The sequence below is a fragment of the Rhinolophus sinicus genome, chromosome 5, assembly GCF_057876585.1.
Source record: "Rhinolophus sinicus isolate RSI-liver-muscle chromosome 5, RSI-T2T, whole genome shotgun sequence".
Classification (NCBI taxonomy): domain Eukaryota; kingdom Metazoa; phylum Chordata; class Mammalia; order Chiroptera; family Rhinolophidae; genus Rhinolophus; species Rhinolophus sinicus.
Window position 1 is genome coordinate 47,490,165 of NC_142505.1, and position 17,071 is coordinate 47,507,235.

The following is a 17,071-nucleotide window of genomic DNA, read 5'->3' on the forward strand; positions in this document are numbered from 1 at the left end:
ACAGCCCCTACCTTCTGCCTTAACCCCACCCGCACAGGAGAAAGACAATGGGCTGGATGTGTTCAAGCTGAGTGACCGTGACTTCCTGCGCAGCATGGAGAATGCCATCCGCTTTGGCAAGCCCTGCCTTCTGGAGAACGTGGGTGAGGAGCTGGACCCAGCCCTAGAGCCTGTGCTGCTCAAGCAGGTGAGCCTGCAGCCGTGGGGGATGGGAAGTGGACTGTGGCCTGGACCGGGGAGAGGGCAGCCCCCCGCTCCTACCACACGGGTGAAGCTCAGGCCACAGCACCTGCCCCTCCCACCCCCCACAGACGTACAAGCAGCAGGGGAACACGGTGCTGAAGCTGGGAGATACAGTGATCCCCTACCACGAGGACTTCAAGATGTACATCACCACCAAGCTGCCCAACCCACACTACACACCTGAGATCGCCACGAAACTCACCCTCATCAACTTCACCCTGTCGCCCAGGTGAGCGCCAGCCCGCAGGCTCCTGCATCAGCTCTGCCTCGGCCTGTCCAGCTGCCCCTCTCCTACCCCCAGGCCGGGATTCGGGTTTTTACCCCACTCGGAGGCTCTAGCACCGCCTTGCGCAGATGCCTTTGCCCTGCAGCTCAGCCCACTCCAGGCCCTGGTGCACTCACCTCAGAGCTATCCTGGGGCCCTGAGTCAGGCACACTCTGGGCCCCTGAACCCAAGCCGTTTCCTGCCCTTATAGCCATGAGCCCAGGCACTGTGGCTTTTACTGGCCACTCACACAGACCTCACAGGCCTACAGAACCACAGGCCTGCTCCATACTAAGCCTTCATGTCAGGGGCCACTACAAACCTCTCCACAGAGCAGGGGGTGTCCCTGGCCCTCCCTGTCACCCACTGCTTCCTCCTGCTGAGAAAGAGTTTTTCCGAGACCCTAGCAGGTCACACATGCACCTTCCCAGCCCCTCCTGGAATCCCAGGTTGCCACCGAGGTCTCACTGAGAACTGGTCCCTCTGAAGGCAGGCTCCGCATTATTCCTGAAGTCTGAGACCAGCTGGGCCTTCCTGGCTGACACCAGCAGGGACTCCGTGCTCCTGGAGCCCCAAGAGCACACAGAAGTGGGGGGTTGGGCAGGCTCAAGGCTGGCCCTCCAGGGCCCACCAGGCATTACAGACATGGTGTTCCCGGCCCCTGGCAGTGGCCTAGAGGACCAGCTGCTGGGCCAGGTAGTGGCTGAGGAGCGGCCCGACCTGGAGGAAGCCAAGAACCAGCTGATTGTCAGTAATGCCAAGATGCGGCAGGAGCTGAAGGACATTGAAGACCAGATCCTATACCGGCTCAGCTCCTCCGAGGGCAACCCCGTGGATGACATGGAACTCATCAAGGTGCTGGAGGCTTCCAAGACGAAGGCTGCGGAGATCCAGGTTAGCGATGGCCTGCCCACCCTGCTGCCTCTCCCCACCTGCCCCAGGCCTGACCCTGTCCCCATCCACCTCCGCCTGCTGCTCTTTGCCAGCATACCTGGGCCTCACCGCCACCCCCCACGGTATCCCCAGGCCAAGGTCAGGATTGCAGAGCAGACAGAGAAGGACATTGACCTCACGCGCATGGAGTACATACCGGTGGCCGTCCGCACCCAGATCCTCTTCTTCTGCGTGTCTGACCTGGCCAACGTGGACCCCATGTACCAGTACTCCCTCGAGTGGTTTCTCAACATCTTCCTCTCGGGCATCGCCAACTCAGAGAGGGCAGGTAGCCATGGCACACATGCCCACGTTGACACAAACACCAGGCTCCCACCTGCACAGATGGGACACATGTTAACACACTTCCACAGTGGGCACATACATCCCTCACACATGCTCTCATCTCAGACACACACCCCTTCCTACCTTCCTTGGAGCCCTTTTACTGGGAGCTCCAAATGCCTCAGTGGGAGGCCCAGACTGCCCTCAGGATGCTGGGGAGACCGGCTGGGCTGGGCTGAGCCCCAGGCCTCTTGCTTCCCTGCCCTCTCCCTGTGTGCTGCTATCACCTCTCTGCCCTGCAGACAACCTGAAGAAGCGCATTGCCAACATCAACCGCTACCTGACCTACAGCCTCTACAGCAACGTCTGCCGCAGCCTCTTTGAGAAGCACAAGCTGATGTTCGCCTTCCTGCTCTGTGCCCGCATCATGATGAATGACAACAAGATCGACCAGGTGCATGAGCAGAGAGGCAGTTGGGCGGCGCAGAGACCCAGGAAAGACCACCTGAGGAGTTGCCCTGTTGCAGGGCCTGGGAGAACAGGGTGGAAGGAAAGGGAAGGCCAGGTGTGAAGGCACAGCAAGAGCAAAGGGGCAGAGGCCTCAGGAAACACAGTTCCTTGCTTAAAAACGGCCAGGAGACCCTGGGTGAGGTAGGCCCAAGCAGCCGTGAGCACAGGCCTTCTCAGAGTCTTGAGTGTGCTGCTGGCGCAGAGGCTGGCCTGAGCCTCTCAGCTCACGCCCTCATGAGCCCCAGATGTTTTCATGGTGTGTTAGAAATACTGCCACGATAGTGAGAGTGACAGCAACCATGGCTCGAGCCCTCACTGTGTGCCTGGCATGTTCACAGGCACATAGGGCCTAGAACTAGCCTCCCGCTGTCCCCTGACAGAGCGAGTGGCGCTACCTCCTGTCCGGGGGCTCCATCCAGGTCATGACTGAGAACCCTGCAGTGGACTGGCTGTCAGAGCGGGCCTGGCGAGACATCCTGGCACTCTCGAACCTGCCAGCCTTCTCCTCCTTCGCCATTGACTTTGTGAAGTACCTCTCAGAATTCCGGGTCATCTTCGACAGCCTCGAGCCCCACCGGTGAGCTGAGCCCCGGGGCATGGCAGGGTGGGCACATCAAGGGGGTGAGACCCCAGACACAGGAGCCTTCTCTGAGGGGCCACCCAGGGTTGCTCTGCAGCTGTGGCTTCATCTCTTCCATGCCCCTGGCCATGTACCCCTCTGGACACCGCACTCTCCTCTGCCATCCATCAGGCAGAGTCCCTGTGGCCAGTGCCCTCCCACAGGTCAGCTTTCAGGGACACATGGGCACTGTTGCAGGGAGCCCTTGCCTGGCATCTGGAACCAGTACCTGGACCAGTTCCAGAAGCTGCTGGTCCTGCGCTGCCTGCGTGGGGACAAAGTTACCAATGCCATGCAGGACTTTGTGGCCACCAACCTGGAGCCACGCTTTATTGAGCCCCAGGCAAGTGCTGCCAGCCAGTGTCCCAGGCTAAGCCTCACCTTGGGCCCCAGGGCCCTGGCTGCACCTGGACAGACCACTTTGCAGCCTTGGTGGGGCAGGAACTCCTAGCCCCACCCCTCCAAAGGCTCTGGGACATTCCATGCCCCCCCCCAGGAAGCCCCCTGGGACCTCTGTGGAAACCCCAAGATCGCCCTCCCTTGCTCTGGTCCCTGAGCCTCCTTAGCCCCAGCTGGCCCCAGCATCTCTGCCTGTCCTGCAGACAGCCAACCTATCAGTGGTGTTTAAAGACTCCAACTCCACCACGCCCCTCATCTTTGTGCTGTCACCTGGCACTGACCCTGCTGCCGACCTGTACAAGTTTGCTGAAGAAATGAAGTTCTCCAAGAAGCTTTCTGCCATCTCCCTGGGCCAGGGCCAGGTAAGAGTGGGGCCAGGAGGGTGATGGGGGGCCAGGCCAGCTGGTCCCAGCCACTAAGCACTCCCGCCCCCACAGGGCCCTCGGGCAGAAGCCATGATGCGTAGCTCCATAGAGAGGGGCAAGTGGGTCTTCTTTCAGAACTGCCACCTGGCCCCGAGCTGGATGCCAGCCCTAGAGCGCCTCATCGAGCACATCAATCCCGACAAGGTGCGCCGGCCTCCTCTGCTGAAGGGAGTACTAATGTGTCCACCCAGGACTGGGAGACTAAATGAGGTGCTCCCTCCCGCAAAGCACTCGGCCTCGCCCAGGCACACAGCCAGTGCCCGGGAACATGCGGCGCGGACAGCGGCTCCCGCCAGGTTACTCTTTCCAGTGGCGATGTGAGTTGCTCAAGGCCACCCAGCACAGACCAGTGACCCTGGGACTCATCAAAGCTCATGTTGTTAATCTGTGGCCGAGGGTCCCCGGGTAGGAGGGAGCCTGGTGTGGGGGAGGCCATCAGGTATGGGTCTCCGTGCTCACGTGGAGCGTGGCTACCAGGTGCACCGGGACTTCCGCCTGTGGCTCACCAGCCTGCCCAGCAACAAGTTCCCAGTGTCCATCCTTCAGAATGGCTCCAAGATGACCATTGAGCCGCCACGAGGGGTCAAGGCCAACCTGCTCAAGTCCTATAGCAGCCTCAGCGACGACTTCTTTAACTCTTGTCACAAGGTAAGGCGCACTTGGCAATGCCCCCCCTGCCTGCCCCCATCCTCACGTCTCATGTCCCCTGCCCCCTCACCTCTCGTAGGTGATGGAGTTCAAGTCCCTGCTGCTGTCTCTGTGCCTGTTTCATGGGAACGCGCTGGAGCGCCGGAAGTTTGGGCCCCTGGGCTTCAACATCCCCTACGAGTTCACAGACGGGGACCTGCGTATATGCATCAGCCAGCTCAAGATGTTCCTGGACGAGTATGATGACATCCCCTACAAGGTGAACTGGGGACAGGCCGGGGGCAAGGGCCTGGGCGCTTGTGGGGGCCCTCACCTACCCACCCCATAGGTCCTCAAGTACACGGCAGGGGAGATCAACTACGGGGGCCGTGTCACTGACGATTGGGACCGCCGCTGTGTCATGAACATTCTGGAGGACTTCTACAGCCCTGCCGTGCTCTCCCCTGAGCACAGCTACAGCACCTCTGGCATCTACCACCAGATCCAACCCACCTATGACCTCAACGTGAGCACCCCCTGGGCGCTGGTTGAGAGAAGACGTGGGCCCTGCCCTTCAGTTGCTCCTTCTCGTTGATTAACCCATCCCACAAAGACAAGCACCACTGCCTGCGTGCACCCACTCAGGGAGGCACAGCAGAGGCAGGGCACCCCGAGCCAGCCCACACCGTCAGGGAGAGCTCCCTGAGGAAGCATTGCTTTAGCTAAGATGTGAGAGGAGCAGTCAGGCATTCCAGAGTGTGGGTCATCAGTGTAAAGGAGGGAGTGTGACAGGTTTGAATAGCCAAATGAAGTAACGGAGCTGAATGGCAGTGAGAAGGGGACTGGGAGGGAGGCAGAGGCCATGGAGTCCCCAAAACAGCAGGGTTACAACCAGGGTGACGAGTAGGGGATGTGCTCAATGGGAAGGCCACCCCACAGCTGGGGGTAGAGCCAGGCAGGGGCTTCAGTTACGCCCTCCTGTCCCCTAGGGCTACGTCTCCTACATCAAGGGCCTCCCGCTCAACGACATGCCTGAGATCTTTGGCCTGCATGACAACGCCAACATCACCTTTGCCCAGAATGAAACTTATGCCCTGCTCGGTGCCATCATACAGCTGCAACCTAAATCAACCTCTGTGGGTGGCCAGGGCCGGGAGGAGGTGTGTGGCAGCAGGGGAAAGGGGCCCAAGGGTTGGGCAGGGCCGATCTCCCACCCACCATCCTGCCTGCTTCCTTGTGGGTAGGAACTCTGTGCATGTGGAATCCTGTGTGGGGGGTGGGGTGGGGGGATGGAATAGAGCCCTGACCCCCAGTATCCCTTTGCCCTGACAGATAGTAGAGGACATGGCCCAGAACATTCTGCTCCAGGTGCCTGAGCCCACCAACTTACAGTTGGTGATGACTAAGTACCCTGTGCTGTATGAGGAGTCAATGAACACGGTGCTGATACAGGAAGTCATTCGGTAATCCCCCCGCCACGCCCAGCCCTGTAGTCAGCAGGTCACTGGGCTGTAGAGAAATAACAGCAAGAGCTACTGTGGGCCAGGTGCCATGCCAAGTGCTATAAATTCATCATCTAACTCAACCATATTTTTATTCCCATTTTACAGATGAGCAAGGCCCACAAAGGTTACGTGAACTAAGGTCACACATTTGCTAAGAGTGGGATTGATATCCAGATTGTCCAACCAGCTCTATTGTCTTAGCCCCTATGTTTATTCGGCCATTGTTTCTTTTGTCTATGGCCTACAACTGGGTGGGGGGGTGTAGATACTGCCACACGGCCCTGGCCCACTGTCTGCCTCCTTGCCACTGGCCCCATAGGTACAACCGGCTGCTGCAGGTGATCACACAGACGCTACGAGACCTGCTCAAGGCACTCAAGGGGCTGGTCGTGATGTCCTTGCAGCTGGAGCTGATGGCTGCCAGCTTATATAACAACACTGTGCCTGAGCTCTGGAACGCCAAGGCCTACCCATCGCTCAAGCCACTGTCCTCGTGGGTCATGGATCTGCTGCAGCGCCTGGACTTCCTGCAGACCTGGATCCAAGGGGGCATCCCGGCTGTCTTCTGGATCAGTGGCTTCTTCTTCCCCCAGGCTTTCCTGACAGGCACCCTGCAGAACTTTGCCCGCAAGTCTGTCATCTCCATCGACACCATTTCCTTCGATTTCAAGGTCTGAACCCAGCCAGGGCCAGGTCAGGTAACAGGCTGGGGTATAGGCCAGACATGAGGAGCCTGAGGCCACAGCTGGCTGACAGTCAGGGGACCCCTGAGCGGGGGTTGGGGGACAAGGAAAGCCATGCCAGAAGAGGCCATGAGCCCCAGGGAAATCCCTAGAGGCAGAACGCAGACTGCAGGATACCAGCTAAAACAGCAGGTGAGTGATGGGCAGTCAGGCCGAGTTCTCAGGAGGGAATTTGTGCCTCTGGACCCAAATTCTAACCCAGATTCTTGGTTCTGATAAGTGTGGGGCGTGTCTTTGTGTCCACCACAGGTGATGAGCCAGTCCGTGTCGGAGCTCAAGAAAAGGCCCGAAGAGGGGTGCTATATCCATGGACTATTCCTGGAAGGTGCTCGCTGGGACCCCATGGCCTTCCAGCTGGCTGAGTCTCGGCCCAAGGAGCTCTACACAGAGATGGCCATTATCTGGCTCCTGCCGATACCCAACCGCAAGATCCAGAACCAGGCCATCTACCTGTGTCCCATCTACAAGACACTGACCCGTGCTGGTACAGGGCCCAGGGCAGGGAGCCTACACCATAGGTGGGGGCCCAGGACTGGACCAGCCCAAGCCAGTTAGGTTGACCCAGGTTAGCTGACCAAGATAGCCGACAAAGATCATTCAGCAGTCCTAAAACCAAAGGAGTAAGGACAGAGCTTGGTGGCAGCAGGCACACTAATGCGAGGCTGGGCTCAGTCTGTGGGGAGTAGCCTCTGAGCTCACCATCTTCTTGCCTCCCTCAGCAGACCCACCTTGGGTCCTGGGAGTCCCAGCCTGACAATGGAGGTTCAGAGTGGGCAACTGGGGACTAAAGAGGGGAGAATGGGCCTGGGCTGGGTCCAACAGGGAATAAGCAGTGGCAGCAACTCTCCCATTGCCACCTGTCCTCAACTGGTCAATGCATTAACCCTGAGCAGGCTTGAGCCTTGACCAGACCTTCTCACCAGGCAGGCTTCCTCTTGGATCAGGGTCCCCTCCTGGCCCCCGACAGTCTGCCAAACCCGTTGCCTCTACCCTGTCCCTGCTCTAGTTGTAGCAGGTAACTTAACCCTCCCCTTTGTTTGCCTGCTCTAGGAACGCTGTCAACCACAGGCCACTCCACCAACTACATCATTGCTGTGGAGATCCCCTCCGCCCAGCCCCAGCGACACTGGATAAAGCGTGGTGTGGCACTCATCTGTGCCCTGGACTACTAGCCTCCGACAGAGGGTGGGGGCCATTAAAGTTGAGTTTTCTAAGCAGTCCAGCTGAGCCTTACCTGCTTACATCAGGCCCCTTCTGTAGGACTCACTGCCGGGGAAAGTGGGTTGAGGGGCTGCAGCAGCGAGAATGTGGTTAGCAGGGGGAAGAGTAGCAGAGGTGGCAGCTTTGACCTGCTGGATCTGTCCAAGTGCAGTAAGGGGCAGTGAGCCCTGCAAGGACAGCACACCAGGTAGGACTAGAGGCAGCCTTGCCTCCTCAACCCAGAGCCCCAGCGTCTCTCCACATGGCATGGCCTTCTCCTCCCCAAGCGCACCTTACACAACTCTTCAGCTTCCACAGCCCACCCAAAGCTCCTCCTCAGCTCAGGTCCTAAATTCTAGGCTCTGGGTCCCAAGAACCTGCCGCAGAAAGATGGATGCCTAAGCATGCCTACTCCTCCCCTCTGTCATGGGGCCTTCAGCCCAGGTCTGGTTAGGTCCTCACTCCGATCTCAGCCTAGCCTGCAAACCTCAGGCCAGTAACCACAGGAAGGTTCATTTTTTAGGAGAGTTTTATTCATTCATTGATCCAATATTTACAGGGGCTCGAGGGGTCAGGCTGTGCTCAGCGCAGACAGGCAACTGCCATGCCTGCCAGCTGTCCCTCGCCCCCATCTCTATGTACAGATAAGGGGCCTGCGTGGATCACCTTCAAAGCCGTCTGGCAGAGGCCATGGGGCTGTTTGGGGCCTGAGCTCCAGAGGCCGTGCTGGGCCTATTACCCCTTGGCATCACGCCCTCTGGGAACACTGGGGCTCCAACTGGTTGTCTTGGTCCTGCTGTTCCCCCACCCTGAGTGCCTTGCAGACGCTGAGGAAGCTGGCATGGCAGGGAAAGCTGAGTGGTGCCAGTTTCCCGCAAGCAGCCCTGTCTCTGCTACCCCTAAGAGGAGGGAGACATGGTAATACTGAGGGGCTGGGAAGAGGCTCCTCTGAGCCCAAGGCTCCAGGGACAGAGCCCAGGAGCCCGAGGCAGGCCCACTGGCAGGGCCACAACACTGAAGGCAAAGAGCCCCAGAGCCTTGCCGCAGAGAGCAGACTTGACAAGCCCCACTGGAGCCAGGGAGTTTAGAAGCCACCAAACAGCTCAAACACTCCTCTCTGCTCAGGCTGTGGGACCCCAGGCAGGCAGCTCACCCCACCCCCACTGGGACACCCCACTCCCAGACCAGCCAAGCAGCCGGCTCCGAGTTTGGAGTGCTCCCAGGAGGGACGAAGAGCAGACCTGGATTCCTCACAACAGAAACTGGCGGCTAGGGCTAGAGAAGCAGGCCCATGCCCACCCAGGCCCCACCACGATGACAGCTATTAGGAGAGAATGCAGAGTCAGGAAGCCAGCTATGTCAACACAGTGGTGGCAAGGTGGGCCAGAGCCCAGAAAAATAGACATCTCTGTAGGTAAAATATATATTCTGCTGCCCAGGCAGAAAGGCCAGGTCCTGCAGCCCCACAGCCGGCTGTGGAGGAAGCTGCAGCTCCTCGCTGTGCCCCAGCTCCAGCTGCTGCTTCCTGAGCGCTATGGGGCTGACCTGCTATACCAGGCCCGGGGGCACCATGCAGGGAATCCCAGCCTGGCTCCCATCCCCAGGGTCTGGGCTCTCTGGCTGGAACTATTCAGTAATACTGGGAAGGGGAGAGTGGGGCAGGGAAGGGGCCCTGGTGAGGGCCACACGGCAAGAGCGGGCTGCAGTCAGGGCCAGCAGTCCTCATTGGCGCTTAGCCTTGTAGGGGCGTGAGCGTTTCCTCCGGTCAGGCTTCCGCTGCTTATGGAGCCGGCCAATGCTGACCCCTTGGCGCCGCCGCACTGAAATGTTCTGCTCCACCAGGGTGGCCAGCATGCCTGCAGAGAGACAGAGGCCCTTGAGCAGGTGGCTCGCTGCCCAGCAGCCACCTGCTCAATAGGCCACAGCGTCAGGCCAGGAGCTGAGGGTGTCACAGCCCTCCCTGAGCCCCACCGTCTGCTCAAGCTCCAGCAGAGGCCTGACAGGGGGTACCTGAGGGACAGGGCCTTCAGCAGGCATGCCAGATAAGATGCAACAGTGAGTCCCCTCACCTTCCTGAGCCAGCATGGAGATGAAGGTGCAGATGAACTCATCGTAGTTGTGGGTCCTTCTCTGGTCATCAATCTGCAGGAAAAGAGGATGAGGGCACTGCAGCCCATAGAGCTGCCACCAGCTGACCTCGGGAGGTCGCATTTCTGGGAAGGCAGACGGGCAGAGGACCAGGCAGCTGGAGAGAGGACCCACCTTGAACTTCTTCCTCTTCTCTACCTCTTCCTTGAGGCAGGCCTCATAATTTGCAATCTCAGCCTCCACACACTTCAGCAATGCCAGCAGCTCCTGCCAAAATCCACCATTGCACCCATAAGGGGGCTGGCCGGTGCCAAAGCCACACTACCAGGAGGCAGCAAGACGCAAAGCTAAGCAGCCAGAGCGCCTGGAGCTTACCGGGGCCCCTGCCACTGCTTAACCCAGACAGGCTTCCTGCTGCATAGCTTCAGCCACCAGCCTGCACTCCAATCAAGAACCCAGCCCTGGGCAGCAGTGCCCCAGGCCCTTGCCTCTGCCGAGATTAGGAGAGAGAACTGCAGGGGCTTACCTTGGGTGAGTACTTCTCCCCACTCAAGGGCTCTCCAGGCCTCACCAGCCCCGGCTTCTCTCTGCCATCCACAGCTTCCACCACCTCCTTCTCCTCGGGGCTGCCAGACCCTTGGCTGCCTTGGCTCGGTCTGATGGAGGGCGAGGAACCCTTCCCACCCTCTGGGAAAAGAAGGCATGAGAAGACCCATCAGAGTGCAGGACACTTGTCACTTGGCCACCTCCCTCCTTAGTACACCAAATGGACAGTGAGCCAGCCCAAGGCCCACCTGTCAGAGCCAGGGGACTGAGCACACCATCCTCAGCCAAGTGCAGCAAGCCCGTGCTGATGACAGGTCCCAGGTCACGTACAGCGCGATTGTAGCGTATACAGTCCACGCGCAACAAGCTGTCATCCTCTCCAAAAAGCACTTTGGAGATGTGGGAGGTGACAGGGCTGGAGGGCCGCGTTGGGTTGGCGGATCGGATGGGCGAGCGCAGCGGTGAGTTGAAAGCGCTGCCAATCTCAGAGGCTGTGTCTGTGCTCTCATTGCTGGGGGTGGGTGAAGGCTGAGAATGCGTGGGCACTGCCACAGCTGGACTCCCAGCCCCGCTGCTGGTCTTGATGGACAGTGGAATTGAGAGGTCTTTCTGGGACTCTTTGAGCTTCTCAGCCAAGACGTTGATGGTGTTGGGCTGCAGCACCGAAAGCTGTCCGTCCCCGGACCCACTCAATGGCCCTGGCTTCCCTGGCCCCTTTCGCTTGTACCTGTGGGGCCCAAGGAGGGGTGAGCCAAGGGAATGGGTTAGGTGATGACACACCCAGCAATGCCCAGAATTGTCTGAACATATCCTGGCATCCAGTGACTGACAACTGCAGCTCCACACACTCAATCCAACAGCCTGACCTGGCCATACCAAGCCTGGCACCCTACGCTGTAGACAGGTATCCTTGAAGGGCACTGTCGCTATTTTAGCTGCTGGCCTTTCGCCAATGCCATGTCTTCCAGTAAAACTACCCCTGCCCCACCTCCTCCATCCCTGCTTCATCCAATGTTTCAAGGCCGAGCCAAAGGCCACCTCCCAACAGGACATGTCTCGATGTCTGCTTAAACATGCTCAGCCCTCCCCTCAGCCCTCCCAAAACCTGGGACCTGGAATCAGCCCCTTCATGCCAGCCGCCCCTGCCCTACACTCAGCAGGTGCTCAGTGGAGTCTATCTGCTGAAGGGCATGCTCAGACACAGGCTGGAATAGTCAAGACAGGGTCTGCAGCCCTCAGCGCCTGCAGCCCCCAGAGCAGGGCGGACCTGATGGCGGAGTTTGTGTTCTGCGCGTCGTCCTCTTCGTCGTCCTCATACTCATCCTCGTCGTCCGAGTACTGCTGGGGTGGGCGGACTGCAACGCGGCTGCGGCCCACACCTGCTGCCAGGTCTTCCTCCTCCTGGAACAGAGACCCAAGGCGGCCATGGGGTCAGCACAGGCTGGGCACAGCACGCACAGCCAGCCAGAAAGGCAACACGGCTCTCCAGGTGCTCCAGAACCCACCCTCACGACCTGCCCACGCAGGGCTTCTGAGAGAAACAAGTGCTATTATTTTGCCAGCAGAACCCAACCCATAGACTTGTACCAAGGAACATCACCTAAACATTTAGCCCCTCAGCCACGAGGCTGGATTTAAAGCCAGAGGAGCTCTTGCTGCCTCCCTAAGCCCCTGCCTTTGGGGGCTTCTGAGTATCAGACAAAGGAACCAGGCCCGGGTTGAGGGTGAACATCAAGGAAACCACCTGAGGAAACAGCCTGTGGCAGCCTCTCAAGGGAATCCTGGAGGGAATGCTATGGAGACACTCCCAGCTCACCTGCATGGGGGACTTAGCATAGTTGTGATTGTCCAGAAAAGCTGGCAGCCGCTGGACAATGGGAGTGGGGTTAGGGGGAACCCCATTGAGGCTGCTCCCTGGAGGCTTCACCACCAGCTTGGGTTTGCTGGGAGGGCTGTGGGTCAGGGCTTGTGGGCATGACCCAGCCACCTCCTCCACACCGTCTGAGAGGAAAAGAGCACAGGCAGGACCTTCAGCCAGAGCCTCAGGAAAAGCTGTCCCCAGCCCACTGTCTCCCCATTCGTGACACAGCACTCCTCCCTGTCCCTTCCCAGAGCCAGCTGGCAGGACGGAAGTCAACAGGCCCACGATGAGACAGAAGGACGAGATGGAAAAAGAGGGGGAAAAAGAAAAAAAAAAGCCTCTAAGATAACCAGAAACGGAATATGCATTACAGAGAAGGCTCGCGCCTGTGGTAACGGCAGCCCTTCAGCAGTGCCTTTCTTTAGGAAAAAGCGATTCTCCCTCCACGTTCCAATGGGAGGGCTGCAGGCACTGGGCTGGAGGCCTCCCACAGCAGCCTCTGCACCACTGACCAAGTGCCATCATAGCTTCAAGACTTGCTCCGCTTGGGTCTCCTAGGCGAAGCTATGCCGTGCTGGACCTGAGGCCCAGGAGAGGCCCTAGACTCGCAGTACCTGTGTGGGGGCCCTCAGAGGCCGCTGGCGCCCTGCTTGCCTCCAGAGCCAGGGGAGACTTGCCACTGGCTGGTTTGGACTCCTCAGGCAGCTGGGACTCTTGAGACTTGTGGGTCTGAATCAGCTCTGGTTGCGTTACCCTGATCAGCTGAAAACAGAATCCAAGGCTCTCAGCAGTGAAGGCGGTCCCAGCCTCTACCTTCAACAGCTAAGGGCCTTGGTGCTACCCATTCCCTCAGAGGGAAATAGAACAGCCAAACCCAAACCTCCTTTTAGAAACTACTTTCCCTCCCTACCCCAAGTCCCACCTTCCCCACCAAGGACGCAAAGGAGAGAAGTGGTTTAGGTGAAGCCAAGATCCGCAATAGAGGATTTAGGAATCAGAGACAGATGCCCCAGAGGAGGAGGGCATGGCTGGGCAGGGCCCCACCTGCTGCAGGGCCTCCAGGACTATCTGACGGTTCACCTTCAGCACGTGCAGCCGGGCCTCGTACTTGATCCTGCGGTCAGGCACCACCGCCATCAGGTTGAAGCGGATGTCATGGTAGGGCTCCCTGCAGTCACAGCAGCAGCTGTGAGAGCAGCTTCTGCCCCAGCTCCACCATCAAGCTGAGGCACGTGATCCCAGCAGGGCTCCCTAAATCACACCTCCAGCCACTGTTCCGGACCCCACCACAACTGGCAGACAGCAGCTGGCCATGCACGCCAGGTACCTTAGAGACTGTGCCTGGCAACGAGCTTTGTGAGGGACCTGGCAGGAAGTGAGCCCACACACCTGGGCCACCCAGGCCCGCCCCTCCGCAGCCTATCCCAAAACAGGCCACAGGGAGCCTGGGCAGGAAATAGGGCAATGAAGTGGGAACCCAAGATCTAAGCCCGATCTTGCCAGATTCGCCGTGTGGCCTTATACAAGTCATCTGACCTCTCTCTGCCTTGGTTCCTTTTTCTGTGTCCCTCCCAATGCAGACACAGCTCCAGAGGGTAGGGCAGGCACAGGGCCCTTACCCTGCAGTGGCAAGGCCGATACGCTCCATGATGACCCGCCGGGCTTTGTCTGTCCACTCCTCATCCTCCCCCCAGGGCCCTAGGGAAGACCAAGATGAGGAGTCAGCAGGTGGGAAGCCCGGAGTATGGGCAGGCCAAGAGTGGGAGGTGGGATGGAGAGCAGTCACACCAGGGAGTCAGGGGCTAGTCAGGCAATGCAGTGCAGGGTGCCATCCAGCCAGAGCCAGATGTCCTCAAAACCCACCGCCCACCACTGAGTCCCAAGCACCTGAGGACCCTGGCCCCAGCTCCCCAGGAGGTAAGCAGAAAAACCCAAAGGGCCCAGCTCAGAATGCCTACCATGGTCAATGGGGTAGACCTTGAGCCCATCCAGCTCAAAAAGTCGGCCGGTGATAGGCACATAGCTGACAAAGTGGAATGCCTCCATGGTCCGCACTGCACTAAGGCCGTTCTGCTTCTCGGGGAGGTGGCGTGGCTCAGGCCTGGGGAAGGACACAGTCAAGGCCCAGAATGGGCTAGCCCTTCCTCGCTCCCAGCCCCGTCAGCCCCTACAGTCCCCACACACCTGGCATGGCTATTATGTGCCTTGGCCAACTCCGGGGCATTGCCAATCGCATATCCTTTGCTCTAAAGGGAAGAAAATAAGGCCACATCAGAACAACTTCTGTGAGCCGCTGGGTGGGAAACAAAGCTCAGGAAAACAGGCTTGAAGGTGTCCCAGGAACCTGAAGCAGCACAGGTGGACTCTCCTGAAGAGCAGAAGAGAACTCTGGAGCCCCAAATGGATGGGCTCTAATGGCTTTGCTCAGTAATCAGTGGACGTGGGAGCAACATGGCCTATAAAGGGCTGAAAACAACGTCCTAAAATGGTGTCAATTAAGAATGTTCCTTCCTTCCTATGTTTGTCTCCTTCCCTGACAAATGGGCCTAAAACTAACTGCCTTACACAATTAATTTAAGGGTCAAAGGTAATTTAAATAATCATTTGAAAAGGAAAAAGCCTCGTAGTGCCAAACGTCATATGGTGGCATCACCAGTGGCCCTGGATGTCAGACCTGCCCAGCCAGCTGTGAGCCAGGAGTACAGCAGCGTGGCCTACCTCAGGGCTGAAGCCTTTGGTGAAGTCCTTCATGCGACTCAGGGTGGGCCCCAGGTCCACATTGCTGCAGTTCAGGAGCACACTCAGCAGGGCATGAGTGGCGCAGGAGTTGGGGATCAGCTGTGAAACCAAGAACAGTCACCCATACACAGCATCCCTCAATCAAAGCCCATATTCACTGGGAATGGGGACCCAGAGAGGGACAATCGCATCTGGACAACCCTCATCTTCGCCCAACATTTGTTCATTCAGTTGAATACCCACCAGATGTCTGGGGACATAAGAGAGTAGACTCAGACCCCACACTGCTCTAAGATACTATACTCCCCTTTTTAATGAACAGCTCAGTTCCTTGTGCCGAGGGACTTCTACAACCACCATCCTTGATATCTGCCTCTCTCTTCCTCCTGCCTTCCCCCACTTCTACTTCCCCAGCAAAGAAAATGGCAGCATCCCACCCTCCAGACGGAACACAGAACCCAGCAGACCTGATGAGCAAAGAACATATTATTCACAATATCGTCATCAATCACAGATGTATCATCCACCAAGGTAGAGACCTTGCGACGGGACCGGCGTTCTTCGATCCATTTGAACAGGAAAATGAATCCATACACAGGGCTGGAGAAAGTAAGGGGCAGAGCTAGACCATGCAAGTGGGGGAAGGCAATCAGCATCCCCTTTCTTCCTCCCCTATTCCGCTGCACTGTTACCACTCAGGCGCCCCTCCCATAATCCCACCTCTCCCCTGGTTTCTTCCTAACACTGCCCTGAGCCCTCACACCCCAGAAGCCCACCGCCGGCAGTCAAGCATCAGCATCTGGCTGTGGTGCTTCCAGGTGTCCACCAACTGTCCTTATAAAGCCTAAGGTTCTAGGATAAGAGAAGGAAAGCTGGAACCAATGGCCCAGAACAGCATAGGGACAGAAAATGAGGACACAACAAAAACTCTGATGAGGAATTTCTACACTAACTCTCACTTGTGACCCCAAGGTCTGGGCCCTAATGCAGCCAAGGAAAGAAATGAACGCCCACATCAGCCCTTTCCTTCCTGAGAAATAAAAGCATATTTCTCAGTTCAGTCACTGTAGCCGTTCCTCCACACCTCTATTCTGCAGGACTACCAAACAAGACCCTGGGGTTGGTCACTCAGGAGAGGCTTTGCAGATGCCACACACCAACCTACTGATACAAGACCCTTATGTGGAAATTAAAGGCACTGGCAGACGGGCACATTACAGCAGTAATTAATAAATTACCGCTGCACAAAAGGCACTGTGTGACCTGGGTCTAGGGAAGGGGCTGGCTTCCTGCTCCAAGAACAGAAAAGACAGCTGAACTGTTCTCCAAAGGGTGGTTGAGATTTGTATTGGGGAAAAGATGCTACTACATAAAGGGAAGTGCTGAAAGAAGACCTGGAGAAAACAAAAATATCAGCTTGATCAGGAGAGCACCCAAAAAGGAGGGATGCTACCTTAAATAAGATTTATACAAAATTTGGGGTTCCTGATACTACCGTCCTTGAGTGGGACTTTTACCCAGGCCCTTCCCTAACCCTCGAGGTACATGTAAAGGGCGGTCCTGCTGCCAAACCACTCACCCCTGGCACTTGCTCTGAAGGTCATAGATCTCCTCCACTTGCACCCCTTTGACACCTGCATTCAGGGAAGAAAAGAAGTTGGGAAGGGCAGTCCCTTGCCGTGCAGCGAGGGCGCAGGACTGGGCCCCCAGGTCCGACGGGTAGAAGAGGCTCTTACCGAAATCTTCCACCAGGAGGGTGAAGAGGCCTGGTGGGGCGACAAGAGGAGCGGGTGGTGGTCAGGCAGACGCGTCCCGGGCCCACCCTGCCTCCCCAATCCCCGCCGAGCCGGCACACTCCTCACCAGGGTCGCTCTCCAGCTCCAGCCAGCCCTTATTCATCTTCCCGCGGGCGGCCCCTCAGCGCCATGTCCAGGCCCCACCCACCCACCTGCCGCCCCCGCCGGGAGCCCCCGACGCCCACGGGGCCCCTAACCCCACACACAGACAACGGGGCCCGTTGCGTCACCCGCCCGCGCCGGCGATATACGTCACCAGAGAGCGACGGTCTCCGCCCCGCCTCCGA

General features: G+C 58.2%; 2 protein-coding genes across 5 annotated transcripts in view; one reads left to right on the forward strand and one right to left on the reverse strand.

Annotated features, from left to right (window-relative positions):
• Positions 1–7,744, forward strand: part of DNAH1 (dynein axonemal heavy chain 1) — a 75,224-nt gene extending 67,480 nt beyond the window's left edge. Inside the window, exons 62-78 of one of the 2 annotated variants that reach the window (XM_088798448.1) lie at positions 38–187; positions 312–472; positions 1,177–1,402; positions 1,535–1,730; positions 2,029–2,180; positions 2,617–2,813; positions 3,054–3,202; positions 3,462–3,616; positions 3,692–3,823; positions 4,157–4,327; positions 4,407–4,586; positions 4,656–4,832; positions 5,296–5,466; positions 5,639–5,769; positions 6,131–6,482; positions 6,804–7,038; positions 7,605–7,744. In XM_088798448.1, the coding sequence (XP_088654574.1) occupies positions 38–187; positions 312–472; positions 1,177–1,402; positions 1,535–1,730; positions 2,029–2,180; positions 2,617–2,813; positions 3,054–3,202; positions 3,462–3,616; positions 3,692–3,823; positions 4,157–4,327; positions 4,407–4,586; positions 4,656–4,832; positions 5,296–5,466; positions 5,639–5,769; positions 6,131–6,482; positions 6,804–7,038; positions 7,605–7,726 (3,057 nt within the window). In that variant the 3' untranslated portion in view covers positions 7,727–7,744. Of the gene's footprint in view, positions 1–37; positions 188–311; positions 473–1,176; positions 1,403–1,534; positions 1,731–2,028; positions 2,181–2,616; positions 2,814–3,053; positions 3,203–3,457; positions 3,617–3,691; positions 3,824–4,156; positions 4,328–4,406; positions 4,587–4,655; positions 4,833–5,295; positions 5,467–5,638; positions 5,770–6,130; positions 6,483–6,803; positions 7,039–7,604 lie in introns of those variants that run through there. The other variant, XM_088798447.1, reaches the window with a different exon arrangement.
• Positions 7,745–8,265: 521 nt separating this feature from the next.
• On the reverse strand, positions 8,266–17,030 carry BAP1 (BRCA1 associated deubiquitinase 1). Of its 3 annotated transcripts, none has more exons than XM_019724331.3 (17): positions 16,851–17,030; positions 16,725–16,754; positions 16,568–16,622; positions 15,456–15,588; positions 14,968–15,087; positions 14,434–14,495; positions 14,208–14,350; positions 13,869–13,947; positions 13,294–13,417; positions 12,864–13,011; positions 12,205–12,389; positions 11,656–11,789; positions 10,637–11,115; positions 10,369–10,529; positions 10,017–10,109; positions 9,824–9,896; positions 8,266–9,610 (listed from the first exon to the last, which is right to left on the reverse strand). In XM_019724331.3, exons 1-17 carry the CDS (start codon positions 16,885–16,887, stop codon positions 9,477–9,479), a joined length of 2,190 nt encoding a protein of 729 aa, XP_019579890.1. In that variant the 5' UTR covers positions 16,888–17,030; the 3' UTR covers positions 8,266–9,476. The 3 variants fall into 3 exon arrangements, with proteins under 3 accessions (XP_019579890.1, XP_019579891.1, XP_019579889.2); XM_019724332.3 differs by having other exon boundaries at positions 13,330–13,417; positions 16,851–16,999; XM_019724330.3 differs by having other exon boundaries at positions 16,568–16,754; positions 16,851–16,976.
• Positions 17,031–17,071: the final 41 nt, after the last annotated feature.

Coding starts and splice junctions, on each gene's coding strand:
- BAP1 (XM_019724330.3), bottom strand. CDS start 16,887: ATGAATAAGGGCTGGCTGGAGCTGGAGAGCGACCCTG. Junction 15,088..15,455: donor ATATGTTCTTTGCTCATCAG/GTCTGCTGGGTT, acceptor TTGGTTTCACAG/CTGATCCCCAACTCCTGCGC. Junction 12,390..12,863: donor CTCTGAGGGCCCCCACACAG/GTACTGCGAGTC, acceptor TTTTCCTCTCAG/ACGGTGTGGAGGAGGTGGCT.